Raw genomic sequence first — 14,891 nt, 5'->3', positions numbered from 1 at the left:
TTTATAAAAGTAATTAAAAATTTTTTTGTTAAAATGTCTTTTGAATTCAATTACAAATTTTGGGTGGCTACAAAAAAAGATTTAAAACATTTAATAAGAAGGCAAAATGTTTTGAAAAAGAAGGAACCCATTGAAGATCCTATAATAACATTTCAGATGTTATCGCAAATATATATTCTGTACGTTGAATTGGTCCAAAAGCTAGGATATCTGTATACAGAGACAGTGCAAGTTCAGAAAAAAAACATCATCCAAAATCTTATCGAGCCAGCTACACAGCGATTATTAGAATTAAAATATTCATTAAAAAACATTGAATTAAGCGAATACGTATATTTGGATAAATCATTGATAGAACGTAAACTAACTCCTTACGATCTGCTTATTTGGCGTTCGCCAAATTTTATGTATAGACGCCCTATCGAAATTCGATCTGCGCTTAATAAAGGCGAACAATTTCATTTGCCGAAAGAGATTAAAAACTGCAATAGTAAAGCAGATAAAGTAGATGCTATTATCAAACTGCAGTCTCACGAAAGAAGCAGACAGGCACGAATCTATAAGTGTGCGGTGGAACATAATAAGAACAATATGAAAATTAATATAGATAAAAATATTGCTTATTCATTTAATCATAAAAATGATCAATCATTCTTAATACCAGTAAAGCGAACAATTTTTAGTACTAATTTTATGAATTCTGCAGTTAAATGCCATAAACTTTTGGATACCGAAAACTTGGAAGAATATCAAAATGTCGGTAAGCTATACTTAAACTGTTACAATATAAATATGTTCGAACTTAATAAGTTGTAACAATAACAAAATGTATGGGTGGGTACATAAGTTAATTTAGCATAATAACGATTTATAAATGGTATATCGTTAGCTTAGTTCACAAACGTGATAAGTCCACTTTTTATGAAAATTTAGATTTTAATGCCGACAGTACATTACAATAAAACAAGTAAAAAATTATAGTTGGGCGTGGCCGACCATATAATACCCTACCCAGTTAAAGGAAAAAAAAAATTAATTTATTTTTCATAATAAAGCATTTAAGTATAATTGATACAGTAATTTCGAAAAGAGCTCGAGTCACAATTTTTTAGAATTTCATTTTTTGATGCCATTAAGTGAATTGTGGACATTAAACTCATTTGTTGAAGGGGTCTTTATATGACGGTTAGGGTGAAGTAGGTCTTGATCATAAAACATTCGTCGGGGCAAGTATAAAATCTAATTGTACTGCCTAATTATGAGCTCAAAAGCCCTTTTCTGAATGTTCAGTTGTATGGGGGCGAGGTGAAATAATGGACCGATCCTAACCGTTTTCAATAGGCTTCGTCGTTGGGACAATAGAAGATCATGTACCAAATATAGAAGATCATGTACCAAACATAGAATTATCTTCAAAATTGCAGACTGTAGTTTGATTGCAAGGTTTACAAGCCATATTTAGTGGTTCATTGGACCGGTCTTAACCTTACTTAATAGGCTTCGTACTGAGACAATAGAAAATCATGTTCCATTGTTCGTTACAAACATAAGCTCCAACCCTATATACCCTCCCCACTAATGTTGTGTAGGGTATAATAATGCCACTATTATAACTTAAAACATGTCTAAGTGCTCAAACATGTCTAAGAAAAAGTGATAATTCCTTTGCTATTATAAACGCATTAAAGCTACGTTCACACTCCAGCAAATTATATTTCTTTCTTCTTCATACAAACAAATTCTACTCCAGAGTGTAGATTATTTTCACTCTGGAGTTAACACGATAATGTTATCTTTAACATGACTAATGTTAATTGAAAAATGAAAAATTTTGTCAAAAACAAATAAAAAATATTAAAAACAAATTTTGATGTTTAGTCAATGGATGATACTTTTATTGCATGAAAGGTTAGTCTTATTGTCTAGTACACGGATATCGTGGGTTCGCATCCCACCTGAGGCATTGGTAAAGGAGCGCACAACAGGCCCGATAGTCGCCTAGGTGTATTTCTTCGGATTTGATTTATATATATTAGGGGGGTCGAAAATAGGCTTTTCACTCCGATCAACTTCTAATAGTGAAATTATGTTGAATTTTAACGGCAAATGGAAGACTGTAAAATATTTGTTCAAATATTTTGAGGGTATAATTGACGGCAAAATTTGACGGGTGATCGCAGGAGAATGAAATTTAGTAGGGTAGTGTCTGATGGTCTAATTAATAAAAATTTTTAATTAAAAAAATCGGAGGAGGGAAACGCCCACCTCCCATACAACCTAAATCGTAAAAACGTGTTTGTGACTACATTTTTCGTCAAAATATATTGAAAATTGGAATATACATATGTGTTTGGTAGCACTATTCACAAAAATCCTGAATTAAAAAAAATCGGAGCAGGGACACTCCCACCTCCCATACAACTAGGCTTGCCAGATTTGAAATCAACAAAAAACGTACATCGTAGTTAAAAAAGCAGTACAATTGAATAAAAAAAGTACAATAGTTTATTTGCAAAAAAATTAAATTAAATTGTTCTAAAAACGCTATATTTACATTGGTTGTTACGATTTTTCACAAAAAAACTTATATAAAACTAATTTATGACAATAAAATTAATCCAATTACAAATCATTTTTTTTAATATTAATGTGCTATTAATTTATATATTTTCTTTAAAAAGTGTAAAATTCCCTAAATTTTAGTTTCGTTTGGTTTGTTTACATTTTCAAATATCAACCATTTGTTGTGAACATATGTTTGATATCTTTTTATGGAGAAAAAATGTCCAGTAAAATATAAAAATTCTCTATCTCTAACTGTTACAAAACGTTACAACTTTTACTCTGTTATTCAAATTTGTCATTCTTCAAACATCCTCAGATACCTAATTTTCGAAAAATTAGCCACCCTGCTACAAAAAATAAGAATGGCAGTATAGTTTTTTAAAAATCGTTCCACAGCGGGACTGGATAAAGCTATCGAATAGGTACCTACACGACGGAGCATTATGCATTACATTTTAACATTCAAACATGTCCTTCACATTTGCAGTCTTTTTTATGCCGAAAATTCATTAAAAACTTTCATTACAGTGATATCTTAATCAAAATTTAACAACTTTAAAGCATTTTGAATAAACGCACTATTTCATGCATGACAAATGCATCGAAACCTCTTATAGTTGAATTTGCCTTTCTGAGCTTAGTAAATCCACTTTCAAACTATGTATCTCTGAAGTCCTTAAATAGCGATTCTATAGAATATTTGATTACATCTATAAAATTATGGTAAAATTCAAAAAAGAAGTACAAAAAGAAGTACAAGTACTAAAAAGAAGTACATTTGCGTACTTCTTTAGGGGTTATGCAGTTAAAAGTACAATTACAAAAAAGAAGTACGCGTACTGCTGAAAACAGTACGTCTGGCAAGCCTACATACAACCTAAATCGTAAAAACGTATTTGTGACTACATTTTTCAATCCTGAATTTCAAAATAATCGGTGCAAGGACACTCCCACCCCCCATACAACCTATATCGTAAAAAAGATTTTTTTCAAAATGTATTAAAAATTGAAATATATGTGTTTGATTAACATGCTTTTTACTAAATTTTTCATCAGAATGTGTTAAAAATTCACATATGTTATAGTGAATGTACTACAAAAATTCATCAAAATTTGGAATATTTTATGTTTTGAAGAAATAAGAGCATGATGTTGTTAATTTGTAGATGGATATTGATGAAACTTTTTAGAAGTTATTTTTACTACATTGAAATATACGATATGCCAAATAAATACTGGACATATATCCATTAATTCTTTAAGAAAATTTATTTTATAAAATTTATTTTGAAAAGTCTTGACTTGACCCTAAGCACGACAGAGGGTTTATTTTTTAAGATGATTCCTAGATTTCTGGATATATTTTCGTGTAGTTTGTCAAAATATATCCATACCTAAATACACAATATTTTGCTATTACTATTGAAAAATATACAAAAACTTGATTTTGACCCTGGTTTTTAGAAGGTTAATGATTTCGGAAATTTGATCAGAAATAACTTTCCATTGATTCGGAAATAATAATCACAATTTACTTGATCAAAATTAAGCAACAAGTGGTAAGAATATAATGTTTACTTAATTATTGGCAAAAATTGTCTTTTTCCCGAAATCCTTCAACTTCACATGACAGGTACGGTAAAACTATGAGAGGTATTGATCTCATTCTTTTTGTGTTTAATTCTTATATATATCTTTTATAATATCCAGTAAAGAAAACTTTAATTTTTAAAAATCCATTTAACAAAATTTTTTAAAGTTGGAAAATGGAGTTTTGGAGATGCTGTTAAAATAATGGCCCTTTTTTACCACAGACTAAACCGAGTAAGCGTTATCCAATTTCAATAAAAATTAGTACTAGCACACTTATGAATCTTATAAAGATAAATATAATATTTTTTTGTAACATTTTTCGAAATTAAAAAAATCATATATTTACTTTTATGTGTCTTCAGAATCATAAAATTCTCGGGGGAATTATTAATAACCTTTTTAACCAATTTTGAGTTTTTTCTATCTTTTTGGAAATACAATTTTGTAGACATTACGATTTTGCTATAAAATGGTGTAATAATTAATACTTAAAGCCTCATTTTGTGAAAAAACTCAATGAAAATGTCTATATAACTGTAAAATGTAGTTATAAAATATTTATAAATATAATTTTTATTTAAATTTTAAAATGTATGTCTTCGCAAAAAATTCAATATACTTTACATTTTTTAAAAAAATATTTCACGAATTTCTTAATTGACAAAAAATTTTTAAATTTCTTACAACTGTACTTCATTTCCAATCCATTGATAATATATAAAACCTTGTCTACCTTGTCCTTTTCGTATGTAAAATGAAATAGGAAATTTTTAACATTTTTCTTAGGTTATAAAATATATACATATTTTGTAAATATATGCTTACACACACTTAAACAAAAAAAAAGGAATAGGAAAGTATAGTCGGCTATGGCCGAACTACATAAATATGTACATTAGAGTGTCCCGAGGAACAGCTTTTTTAAGAATTTCATGTATGAAATCAATCGATGCGCATTAATGTACTGAAAACGAGAAAAATAAAAAATAATTTTTTTCGAGTGGTCTAAAGTTCCCAACCAGCGATTAAAATTTTAACCTTAGTATAATTTTTGAAAAATAAAATGTCTTCGATTTTTCCAAAATGAGTGTCAAAAATTCCGTAATTTTCTGCTGATTACGGGAAAAATAATTTTAAAATTTTTGTAGAATATTTTTGGTCCACAATATGATTTTTAGTGGGTTGGAGAGGAATATTATTTTCGTTTTTTATCGAAATGGGTGTCAAAATTGTCGTAATTTTTAGCTTATACAGAAAAATATTTAAAAAATAGTTTGGCATTTGGTTTAGTCCATTTCAGATTTTTTAAGGATTTTTTGAAATTTATGTGCCCTTATAATACAATAAAAGTCGTTTTGTGGACCAGAAATACACTAACAAAAATATTAATTATTTTTCCAGCGATAAGCTCAAAAATACATATTGTACTGAGATCAATATTTTCAATCAGATAGGGAACTGAGGACCTTTTTTTTTCGGATGTAGTACATTAAGACACATCGTTTGATAGGTATACATCCAAAATAGTGGTCCACGGGACACCCTAATGTACATTAGGGATCTAACTATTGACATTTTTTGCAAATATGCACGTTGGCATAGCATAGTCGAATAGAGCATTAAAAACTATGAGAAACTACGTTATTATTTTTTCGCGGTTATTAAAAAAGTATACGCACCAAATGTCTGTAGATCTGCGTTTTAAAATCAATTTTTTGAAGACTTCATATATCTTCGGAATCCAAATCTTAGATAGGTAATTTAATTAGATATGCTTTTAAGAATTTAGCTGTTTAAAAGCAGTAAAATCGGTCCATAAGAATCGGAGATATGGTTCAAACAAATATGATCAACAAATTATTTTTTATCGACTTGTAATTAAAGGATGAAAAATACATAGTAAATTTACGTAAAAATCAAAAAGTCCTAAGATATAGGCAGTGGCGAGTCGTGATGTGACAAAATTATTTTTCGGTAAAAATTCCTATATATAGGTTAGATAGGCAGGTCGTCCTCGCGATGTCATCACTGGGGACACACTTGGGTCCAGTATTTGATCCCTTTGTGATACCTGAGATAAGAGAAAACGGTCGACCTAATCACTCTGGTTTCCTAAACCAAACCAGTTTGTCGCACGAATATATGAATCTATCTTTCGGATATTGACCTCAGATAGATCCGATAAGTCATGCAGAAAATAGGTATCTAGCAGACCCATTCTGTGATCAGCTAGGGCGGGACAATGACAGAGGAAGTGAGTTATACTCTCTTCTTCCTCTTCATCCTATTAGCTCCTGCAGAAGTCGTTACTGGGTAAGTTCAGTCTTCTTGCATGGAGTCCGAAAGGCCAGTGACCAGTTATCACTGCCGTTAAGTTACGTAGATTAACTATCGGAATATAGAAAAGGGCTTGGGATCTCTGTGGGTTGTAAAATGGCCACATGATCCTTGCCTGTCTACAAGTGGCCTTATTCGACCATCTGCATTGCGCAAGCTCATATAGGTTTTCACTTATCGAGCGTTTGCAGGTTGATAGCGGTATACCGACAAAAGGGTCGGTATGCTCTCTTGCAAGCGAGGAACCTAACTTGGCAAGAGAGTCCGCGATGGTATTACCAGGAATTTGTTGATGTCCTGGAATTCAATACAGTCTTATTGTGGAATGTTTCGCCATCTCGTTAAGGGATGCCCGGCATTCTAGAACTATGTTTGATGTCGTATAGACACCACTTAGATCCTTAAGGGCTGCCTGGAAATTCGAATATTAACGCAGTATATTCGATAAGACATGAGCCAGTTTGCAGCCCGTTTTATGACTGATAACTCAGCCTGAAGAATGCTACATTGGTCAGGAAGCTTGAAAGAGGCTTCCGTTCCCGAATGTGCTATGTAAAAGCCACCGCCTACACCATGGTTTGATTTTGAGCCATCGTTGAAAACCTTATACGATCCGTCATGGAGGATTGTTTCCATCACATTTGGATCGTGTTGGATATTCACTGAAAAGCTTCTGTCAAAAGATGGTTGGCGATGGAATAGTCGATATTGTCAGGGATCTCTCCTAGACAATTGAGAATGGTAGAGTGACCTGACTGAATCATATGCCACCTACCAATTGTATTGAGTCTAATAGCCGCGTTGAGGGCAACCTCTTGAGCCATTAGATCAATAGGTAGCCATCCCATCATGACAAAGAGAGCCTTTGATGGGGTGGTGCGAAGGGCCCCCGTTATCAACAGAGCTGATGTACGAAGGATTCCCTCAAAACTTTTACGGTGTGAGTCCTTTTGTACAGACTTCCACCACACAAGTGCACCATACAATAGTATGGTCATGACTACCATGTCAAAGAGCCATTTGGTATTCTTAGAGTTTATGCCCCATGATTAACCAATTGCTCTCTTACACGAGTATAAGGCCGCAGTCGCTTTTGACACCCTAGATTGAGTGTTCAAATGCCATGATAGTTTTGAATACAGGATAAATCCCAGATATTTAGCACTGTCCGATAACTTCAATTCAAGTATCTTGTACTTCTTAGTAAAGAGAACAAATTTCGTTTTCGATGGATTTACACCAAGGCTACTGACGATGCTCCACGTGCTGAGTGACTTGAGTGCAGTCTCCATCCATTGCGATATAGTATCCAGATATTTGCCAGATGCTACTACAGACACATCGTCTGCATACGCTATTACCTTAAATCCGATAGACCTAAGATCCATGAGAAGTGGGTTCAACGCTAGGTTCCACAGAAGTGGGGATAGAACTCCACTTTGTGGGGTACCGCGATTTGGCACTTTTGTGACATTTGCTACTCCCATTTGAGAGATAATGATCCGTTGGGTCCATAATCTCTTGATGAAAGCTGTTATTGGTTGGTTTATACCCAGACCAGTTAGGGCCGTTGTTATCGACTCAGGGTAAACATTGTTGAAAGCCCCCTCGATGTCCAACAAGGCAACAAGTGTATATTCCCCTTGCGCTATTGTCTTTTCAATATGAAATACTAGCGAGTGTAATGTTCAACAGATCTTCCCTTCATGTAGGCATGTTGATAGATGGTTATCCTTTCCAAAGTTTTGAGAAGAAAGAAAGATAGACTAATTGGTCTAAAATCCTTTGACTTCGTGTGTGAGGGTTTTCCTCCTTGTGGAATGAAGACCACTGTACAATTGGTCCAAGGTTCGGGTATATAAGACCATTTTAGACAGGCATCATATATTTTCGCGTTAGCTAAGGCATGAGATGGACAGCATTGTGTTGCAAATCCGCTTTGTCTACTACGATTGCAAAATCGATGTACTGATGGTCAGAGACAGAGCAGTCACTTGAGACTCTCCATCCCCTTATCCTATCATGATGCATGGAACTAACCAGCGTAATATAAAGAAATTCCCTTCTGTTTGAAACAATAAAGGTCGGTTCCTATTCTGAATTTAGAATATCAAGATTATTGCTTAGAATGAAGTTAAAGATTGACGCACCTCTCGCGTTTATGTCCGAGCTACCCCAGAAAGTGTGATGGTCATTAGCATCAGCCCTCATGATGATCGGCATACTCTTCGAATTTGCCATCTCTATGGATCTGCAGACCAGGTTGTTTGGTGGCTGGCCGTTAGCCATGAACGCCGAGATAACCAATATAGCACCTACACTGGTCTCCCATATGGCTGTCATATGTTGAGACTGCTTTTGGCTACTATACAGGATCGAATCTTACCAGGTCCTTTTGCGTACAGTAGCTTATAGCTTTTCATGCCTAGTCCACTCACCCTTTCTTGGTGAATCCACGGTTTCTGGACTAGGGCGAGCTCCTCCCCACTTATGCCCATTCGGAGGAGCAGTGCAGCCGAGGCTGCTTTGGAGTGGTGGAAATTAAACTGGCTTGCCAGCTAAGCGCACTTTGGCGGCGAATTTTGCCGGTGTAACGTGCATAGGGGTCTTACCATTCGCAATAGTGTCATTGGGTGATGCCGTTTGAGAACCCGAAATCTTGTTCGCAGTTCCCTCGTGCATAACCGGTACTGGGGCTTTTGTGGTCTTGGTAGTCCCAAAACAGGAGGTTTTATCGGCATTTTGCCAATACGGACCTGAGCTGCTTTTGAGGTACTTGGGGTGACATCCAGAGGTACCTTGCTGCTTATTTTGCTGCATCCAGCTTTGGAGCCAGATGTTGTTTTGCGCAGACGCTTTTGTTTTGGGTTTGGCGCCGGTAGCATTCAGACTAGCCCGACCCGGTGTCTCTGCCGGACTAACCTGGGTGGCAGTAGCACTCGACTCTCCACAGCCTGTCGCCTTCGCCGTGGGGGTAGGGTCTTCGGAGATTGTTAGGCCCCTTACTGGATACGCGGGGCACGATTTCTTGTCGGACATTGGAGATTAAAACGGTGTGTATTTTATACTTGCTGCCAAGTATATGATTCTGCATGTGATGTGCTTGCAGACCACCAAGCCGCCCAATGTGGGTACATAGGTTAGGTTATGTATACTACATAAAATCCAAAGAAATGCACCTGGCCACTATCGGGCCTGTTGTGCGCTCCAATTCATGAAAAAAAAAAGTTCACTGAATGTATTATTTTTATACCCACCCTCAAAAAAGATGGGGGGTATATTGATTTTGTCATTCCGTTTGTAATACATCGAAATATTGGTCATAAACCCACAAAAGTATATATATTCTGGGTCCTCATTAAATTCTAAGACGATCTAGCCATGTCTGTCCGTCTGTCTGTCTGTTGAAAGCACGATAGAGTCCCAATGGAAAAAGCTAGAGGGCTGAAATTTCACATAAATATTTCTTAAATGGGCAATATCGGTCCACGTTTTCGGATAGCCCCCATACAAGTGGCCCCTCGAAAAGCAGCTTTAACAGCCATAACTTGTTTAAAAATACGAATATAGCGATGAAATTCGACATAAGTAAGTTTCTTATGATCCAAAATCACTATGCAAAATTTTATTAGGATCGGTCCATGATTGACCCTACCCCCCATATAAGGTCCCCTTCAGAAAATGGCTGCAACGCTCATTAATGGCTTAAAAATACGAGTGTAGCGATGAAATTCGACACAAATAAATTTAATACGAACCAAATTCTGTCTACCAAATTTTATGAGGATCGACCCATAATTGACCCTACCCCCCTATATAAGGTCCCCTTCAGAAAATTACTTTAACGCTTATAACTGGCCTAAAAAATACGAGTTTATAGATGAAATTCGACATAAGTAAGTTTCATTCGAGTCAAGCGAGGTTTGATGGTGGGTATATAAGATTCGGCATAGCCGAATATTCCTGGGTATATTCCTGGACGTAATTCCTAAGAATCTTCCAATCGGTGTTGGTTAAGAATGTTATTTCCGGAATAACATCACTTCCAAGATACTTGGATCTAACTTCGACGAATGCCTGACAATGGCAAAGAAAGTGCTCCACATGCTCTACATTCGTCTGAATCCACACGTCCAATTTTGTGTAGATGTGCACGTAATCCTGTGTGTCCACTCAGAATACGTACCATCATACTAACCTCAGACTTGCTCATTTTGAGGAGATTTCTCGTCTTGCTCTCATCAGGGTCACCCCATAGAATTTTTGTGGTTCTACCCACCGTTTCATTATTCCAGGAGGTTTTATGGGATTCTCTCATCCATATTTTTAATTCAGCTTTTGTTGCGTCGAATGGTTTAGCATTTGTCAGGTTAACTACATCGTTAACTTCCCTTTAAAGCTATTACATTCGCCCTTTCGTTGCCGACTACTCCCGAGTGGCCTGGTACCCATATGATGTGAACCTTACCTCTGGGAGAGTATTCAGTTAAAGCTTTCTTACAATCCAATACGGTCTTAGATTTAATTCTATCACCAGATATCGCCCTAATTGCCTTCTGGCTGTCAGTAAATATAGTAAGCCCTGTGGGCGCCATATTTATTCTAATCCAATTTACACATTCCGTTATTGCTCGTAATTCTGCCTGGAAGCTTGTGTTATGATTAGGTAAACGGTGGTATACTTCTGTTTCTGGGTCTTCAATATAGAACCCCAGGCCCACTTTGTCCCCTAATTTAGAGCCATCCGTGTAGCAAAGGATTCCTACTGGTATTTGCTCTAATGTTCCGCTTGACCAAGACATTCTATCTGGGATTAGCGTTTCAAAGTTTCCGACATATTCTGTGTCTGGTATGCGATCAGGCACGTCCGATGAATGTGTATAACCTTCCAATGTGTCCAGTATACATTGATGACGTGTCATATAACCGTTTTCGCTTAAAGTAAAGAGCCGTTCGGCTGTAAGCGCCGCCTCATATCTTATATATGTTTCAATGGGTAGAATATCTAGCAACGTTTCCAGAGCCTTGGTTGAAGTAGTACACATGGCACCACCTATACCCAAGTAGCATGTATGCTGAACTCCCTGTAGTAGTTTGATATTACACTTTTTGTCTAAAGCAGTCCACCAGATTATTGAAGCATAAGCTAGAATTGGTCTAATTACACTTTTATAAAGCCAATTTGTCATAGTAGGACTAAGACCCCATTTCATGCCTATGGTTCTCCTACATATCGCCCAGCACCGATGTGCCTTGTTGATCCTATCCTCTATGTGGTGTCTCCATTTTAATTTCCGGTCAAGTATTACACCTAAGTACTTAACTTTGTCTGTCACCGGTATCTTCTTGCCCAGGAAGCAAGGTTCAGTATATGTAGAAATTTTTGTCTTTCTTGTGAAAAGACAGATTTCCATCTTCGCCGGGTTAACATTGAGGCCTCTCGGTTGAGCTCAGATCAAGGCCGTATTCAGAGCCTCCTCAGCTCTTCTATACAAGTAATTTGGATCCTTTCCCTTTAAAAGTATTACAACATCGTCTGCATAGCAGACAGGTCTAAGTCCTTTCTCGGTTAGGGTCCTTAGGAGGCTATTAATCGTGGTAACCCAGAGTAAAGGTGACAAAATGCCACCCTGTGGTATACCGCGAAATACCTTTTTCCTGATAGTTATATCGTACATCTCGCAGCTTATCCATCTGTTCCTTAGCATGTAGTTGATCCAGTTACGGAGCACCCGGTCAATATAAAACTGGTCTAGGGATTGGATAAGGGTATCAGTGTGCACGTGCAGTGCAGTGTGAAAGCGTCAATGCATACCGCCAGTGTATACAGTTTGCTATCGAAAGATTCACCTATGTAGTGGACAACTTCGTTTAAAGCGGTTTCCACCGATCGTTCCTTTACATAAGCATGCTGCTTATATTTAAGGTCTTTGTATGGTATGCTGCTTTTAACCATGCCATCGACTATCCGTTCCAAGGTTTTAAGTAGGAAGGACGTAAGACTTATCGGTCGATAGGACTTAGGTGTCGCATAGCTAGGTTTCCCTGGTTTGGGTATAAATATTACCCTTGCATCTTGTCATTTAACTGGGGTATATGCCAATTTTAAGCATGCAGTGAATATCTGTGACAGATGTACGGAAATCAGTCCCGCCTCCATCTGCAAAAGTGCCGGGAAAATTCCATCCGGCCCTGCAGCTTTATAGGGAGCTAAGCTCTTGATTGCCCCTTTAACCATGTCAGTTGTAATAACTATTTCCTTGTTTCCCTCCACTTCCTCCAATATCGGTTCATCTATGTTATTCGATATACCGGGTGGGAAATGAGAATCCATTAGGAGTTTTATTGTCTCCTCCATATCCTCAAGCCTCCTGCCCGTATCATCGATCATAGATTCCTGTTGGATATGAGTTTTGGATAGGAATTTTTTTATCTTCGATACGTCATTTACTTCCCAAGGTTCCGGATCTCCCCAGTTACCCAGGGTTTTTTCCTGGGCAGATCTCCGCTCTCGAAGAGGGCAGCTGTCCTCAAACGATTCAACCAGGGCACTTGTGAACGTTTCCACTTTGGTATCTATATCCTCTTTATTTCGACATTGAAAAGTGTCCTGACCTAAACGGTTCTTTAGTAAGGTCCCGAACATTGTCCAATTAGTTTTAGACTCATTCCGAAACTTTATCGGCTTTGGCCTTAGTATTTTGAATCTTATGTACCGATGATCAGAAAAGGAGTGCTCGTCCGAAACTCTCCAATCCTGAATTTCGTTTATAAGCTCTTCTGAACATATAGTTATATCTAATACTTCTTCTCTGATTCTATTGACGAAGGTAGCTTTATTACCTAAGTTCAATGTTATCAAGTCTTTAGTATTAAGGAAATCCATGAGGGCTTGTCCCCTGCGATTGGTGTTTGTACAACCCCAAGCTACATGGTGCGAGTTGGCATCACAACCTATTAGTGTCGGAGAATCGAAAGGCAGGTAAACAGATGCAAGGAATATGTTGCCACGACCTTGCTTCAGCACCGTTGCATCCGATGTTGACAATCCTGTTGAGAGGAGAAAACATAAGTTCTTGTGACATAAGATACATGTTCTCGGGCGAGATCCTGTATCAGCGTAGAAAAGTTGGAAATTTACGTGATTTAATCCAGAAACCTTGTTGCGAATCGTCCAAGGTTCCTGGATTGAAGTTATATGTATTTTACCTGTTTTAATTTTAGCCATCAGAGCATTGGTAGCTGTCTCGCTCCGATGGAGGTTTATTTGGATAACCTCAATCATGGTCATCCATTAAACTGTCTTCCAGCGAGTTGGTGGTCACCTTCTCGCTCTTTGGATTTGACTCCCCCGGATAGCCTGAAGTGGCTATTAATGCAGTGGATACTGTTGATGGCTCTGCGGTGTCCTTATCAGGCATAGGAATAGCAGTATTTTTAATAGACACATTTCCAATTCTGAAGAGCACTGCTGTTCTGTCTTCTGGCGGGTGAGTGATTTCCTCCTCGCTTTTAGGATTTGACTCCTTAACATTGCCAGTACTTGCTAATGATGCTTTGGGTACTGTCTTAGGTGTTTTAGTGTCCTTGTCGGGGCCGGTTTTGACAGCCTTTTCAATCGGCGCCTTCCCAATTTTGGAAAGGGCAACTACACTTTCTTCTGGCGAGTTAATGGTAAATTCCTCGATTTTAGTATTTGACTCCTCAATGTTATCAGTAGTGGATACTGATGCTGTGGTCTTAGTTTTTTTAGTGTCCTTTTCGAGGCTTGTTGTAACAACCCTTCCAATCGGCACTTTCCCAATTTTGAATATGACAGCTTTAGAGGCGAAGTAAGCCCTACCTTTATTCTTGGCAAGACTAGCCATGGGATTGACTAACTATGATTTCCTGGAGCATCTTTTTCAACTTCCTCCTCTGTGCTCCAGAAAGTCTTTTCTTAGTAATAGGTAGTTTAGCTATGCTATCACTCACCTCTTTCACCATTTGCTCTACTTCATCCTTTTTGGGATTTGGATGGTATTATTATCATCTGAGATTTCAGAGTCGGAACCCTCACCTATATTTAAAGGCTGAGGTAGCTTAGAGCTCTCTCCGAGTACATCCTTCTCTTTCACCCCTATATTTTTGCCAGTGGCATGTTGTACACTTGACGCATTGTCCGCCACGGAGGCCAAGGTACCCACCTCCGTAGTATTATTTTGCTCACGATTGCAGGATGACGACGACACGTGACTCGCGAATAGATCAACACTTGCCGCCGGTACTGGGTTATTTAGGCCCTGCACCGTAACTTTTTATTTTTTTATTTTTATTTTCCATATTTGTTTTTTCCAGTTTTTTGGTCCGCGGGGAATATAATATTCCCAGGTGGTGGACAATCTGCCCTCCCTCTG

At 37.2% G+C, this 14,891-nt stretch overlaps 1 protein-coding gene across 2 annotated transcripts in view; it reads left to right on the top strand.

Moving 5' to 3' along the window:
- Nucleotides 1-14,891, top strand: part of LOC119600870 (dynein regulatory complex protein 11) — a 117,566-nt gene continuing 102,675 nt past the window's right edge. For both annotated transcript variants that reach the window (XM_037951447.1, XM_037951441.1), the window contains exon 1: nt 1-760. In XM_037951447.1, the coding sequence (XP_037807375.1) occupies nt 34-760 (727 nt within the window). In that variant the 5' untranslated portion in view covers nt 1-33. The remainder of the gene's footprint in view (nt 761-14,891) is intronic.

Source organism: Lucilia sericata, unplaced genomic scaffold (assembly GCF_015586225.1).
Source record: "Lucilia sericata isolate MDLA Ls3-8-SP2 unplaced genomic scaffold, ASM1558622v1 Contig000005F_arrow, whole genome shotgun sequence".
In the NCBI taxonomy this organism is placed as follows: domain Eukaryota; kingdom Metazoa; phylum Arthropoda; class Insecta; order Diptera; family Calliphoridae; genus Lucilia; species Lucilia sericata.
This window is presented reverse-complemented; position numbering and strand designations above follow the sequence as displayed.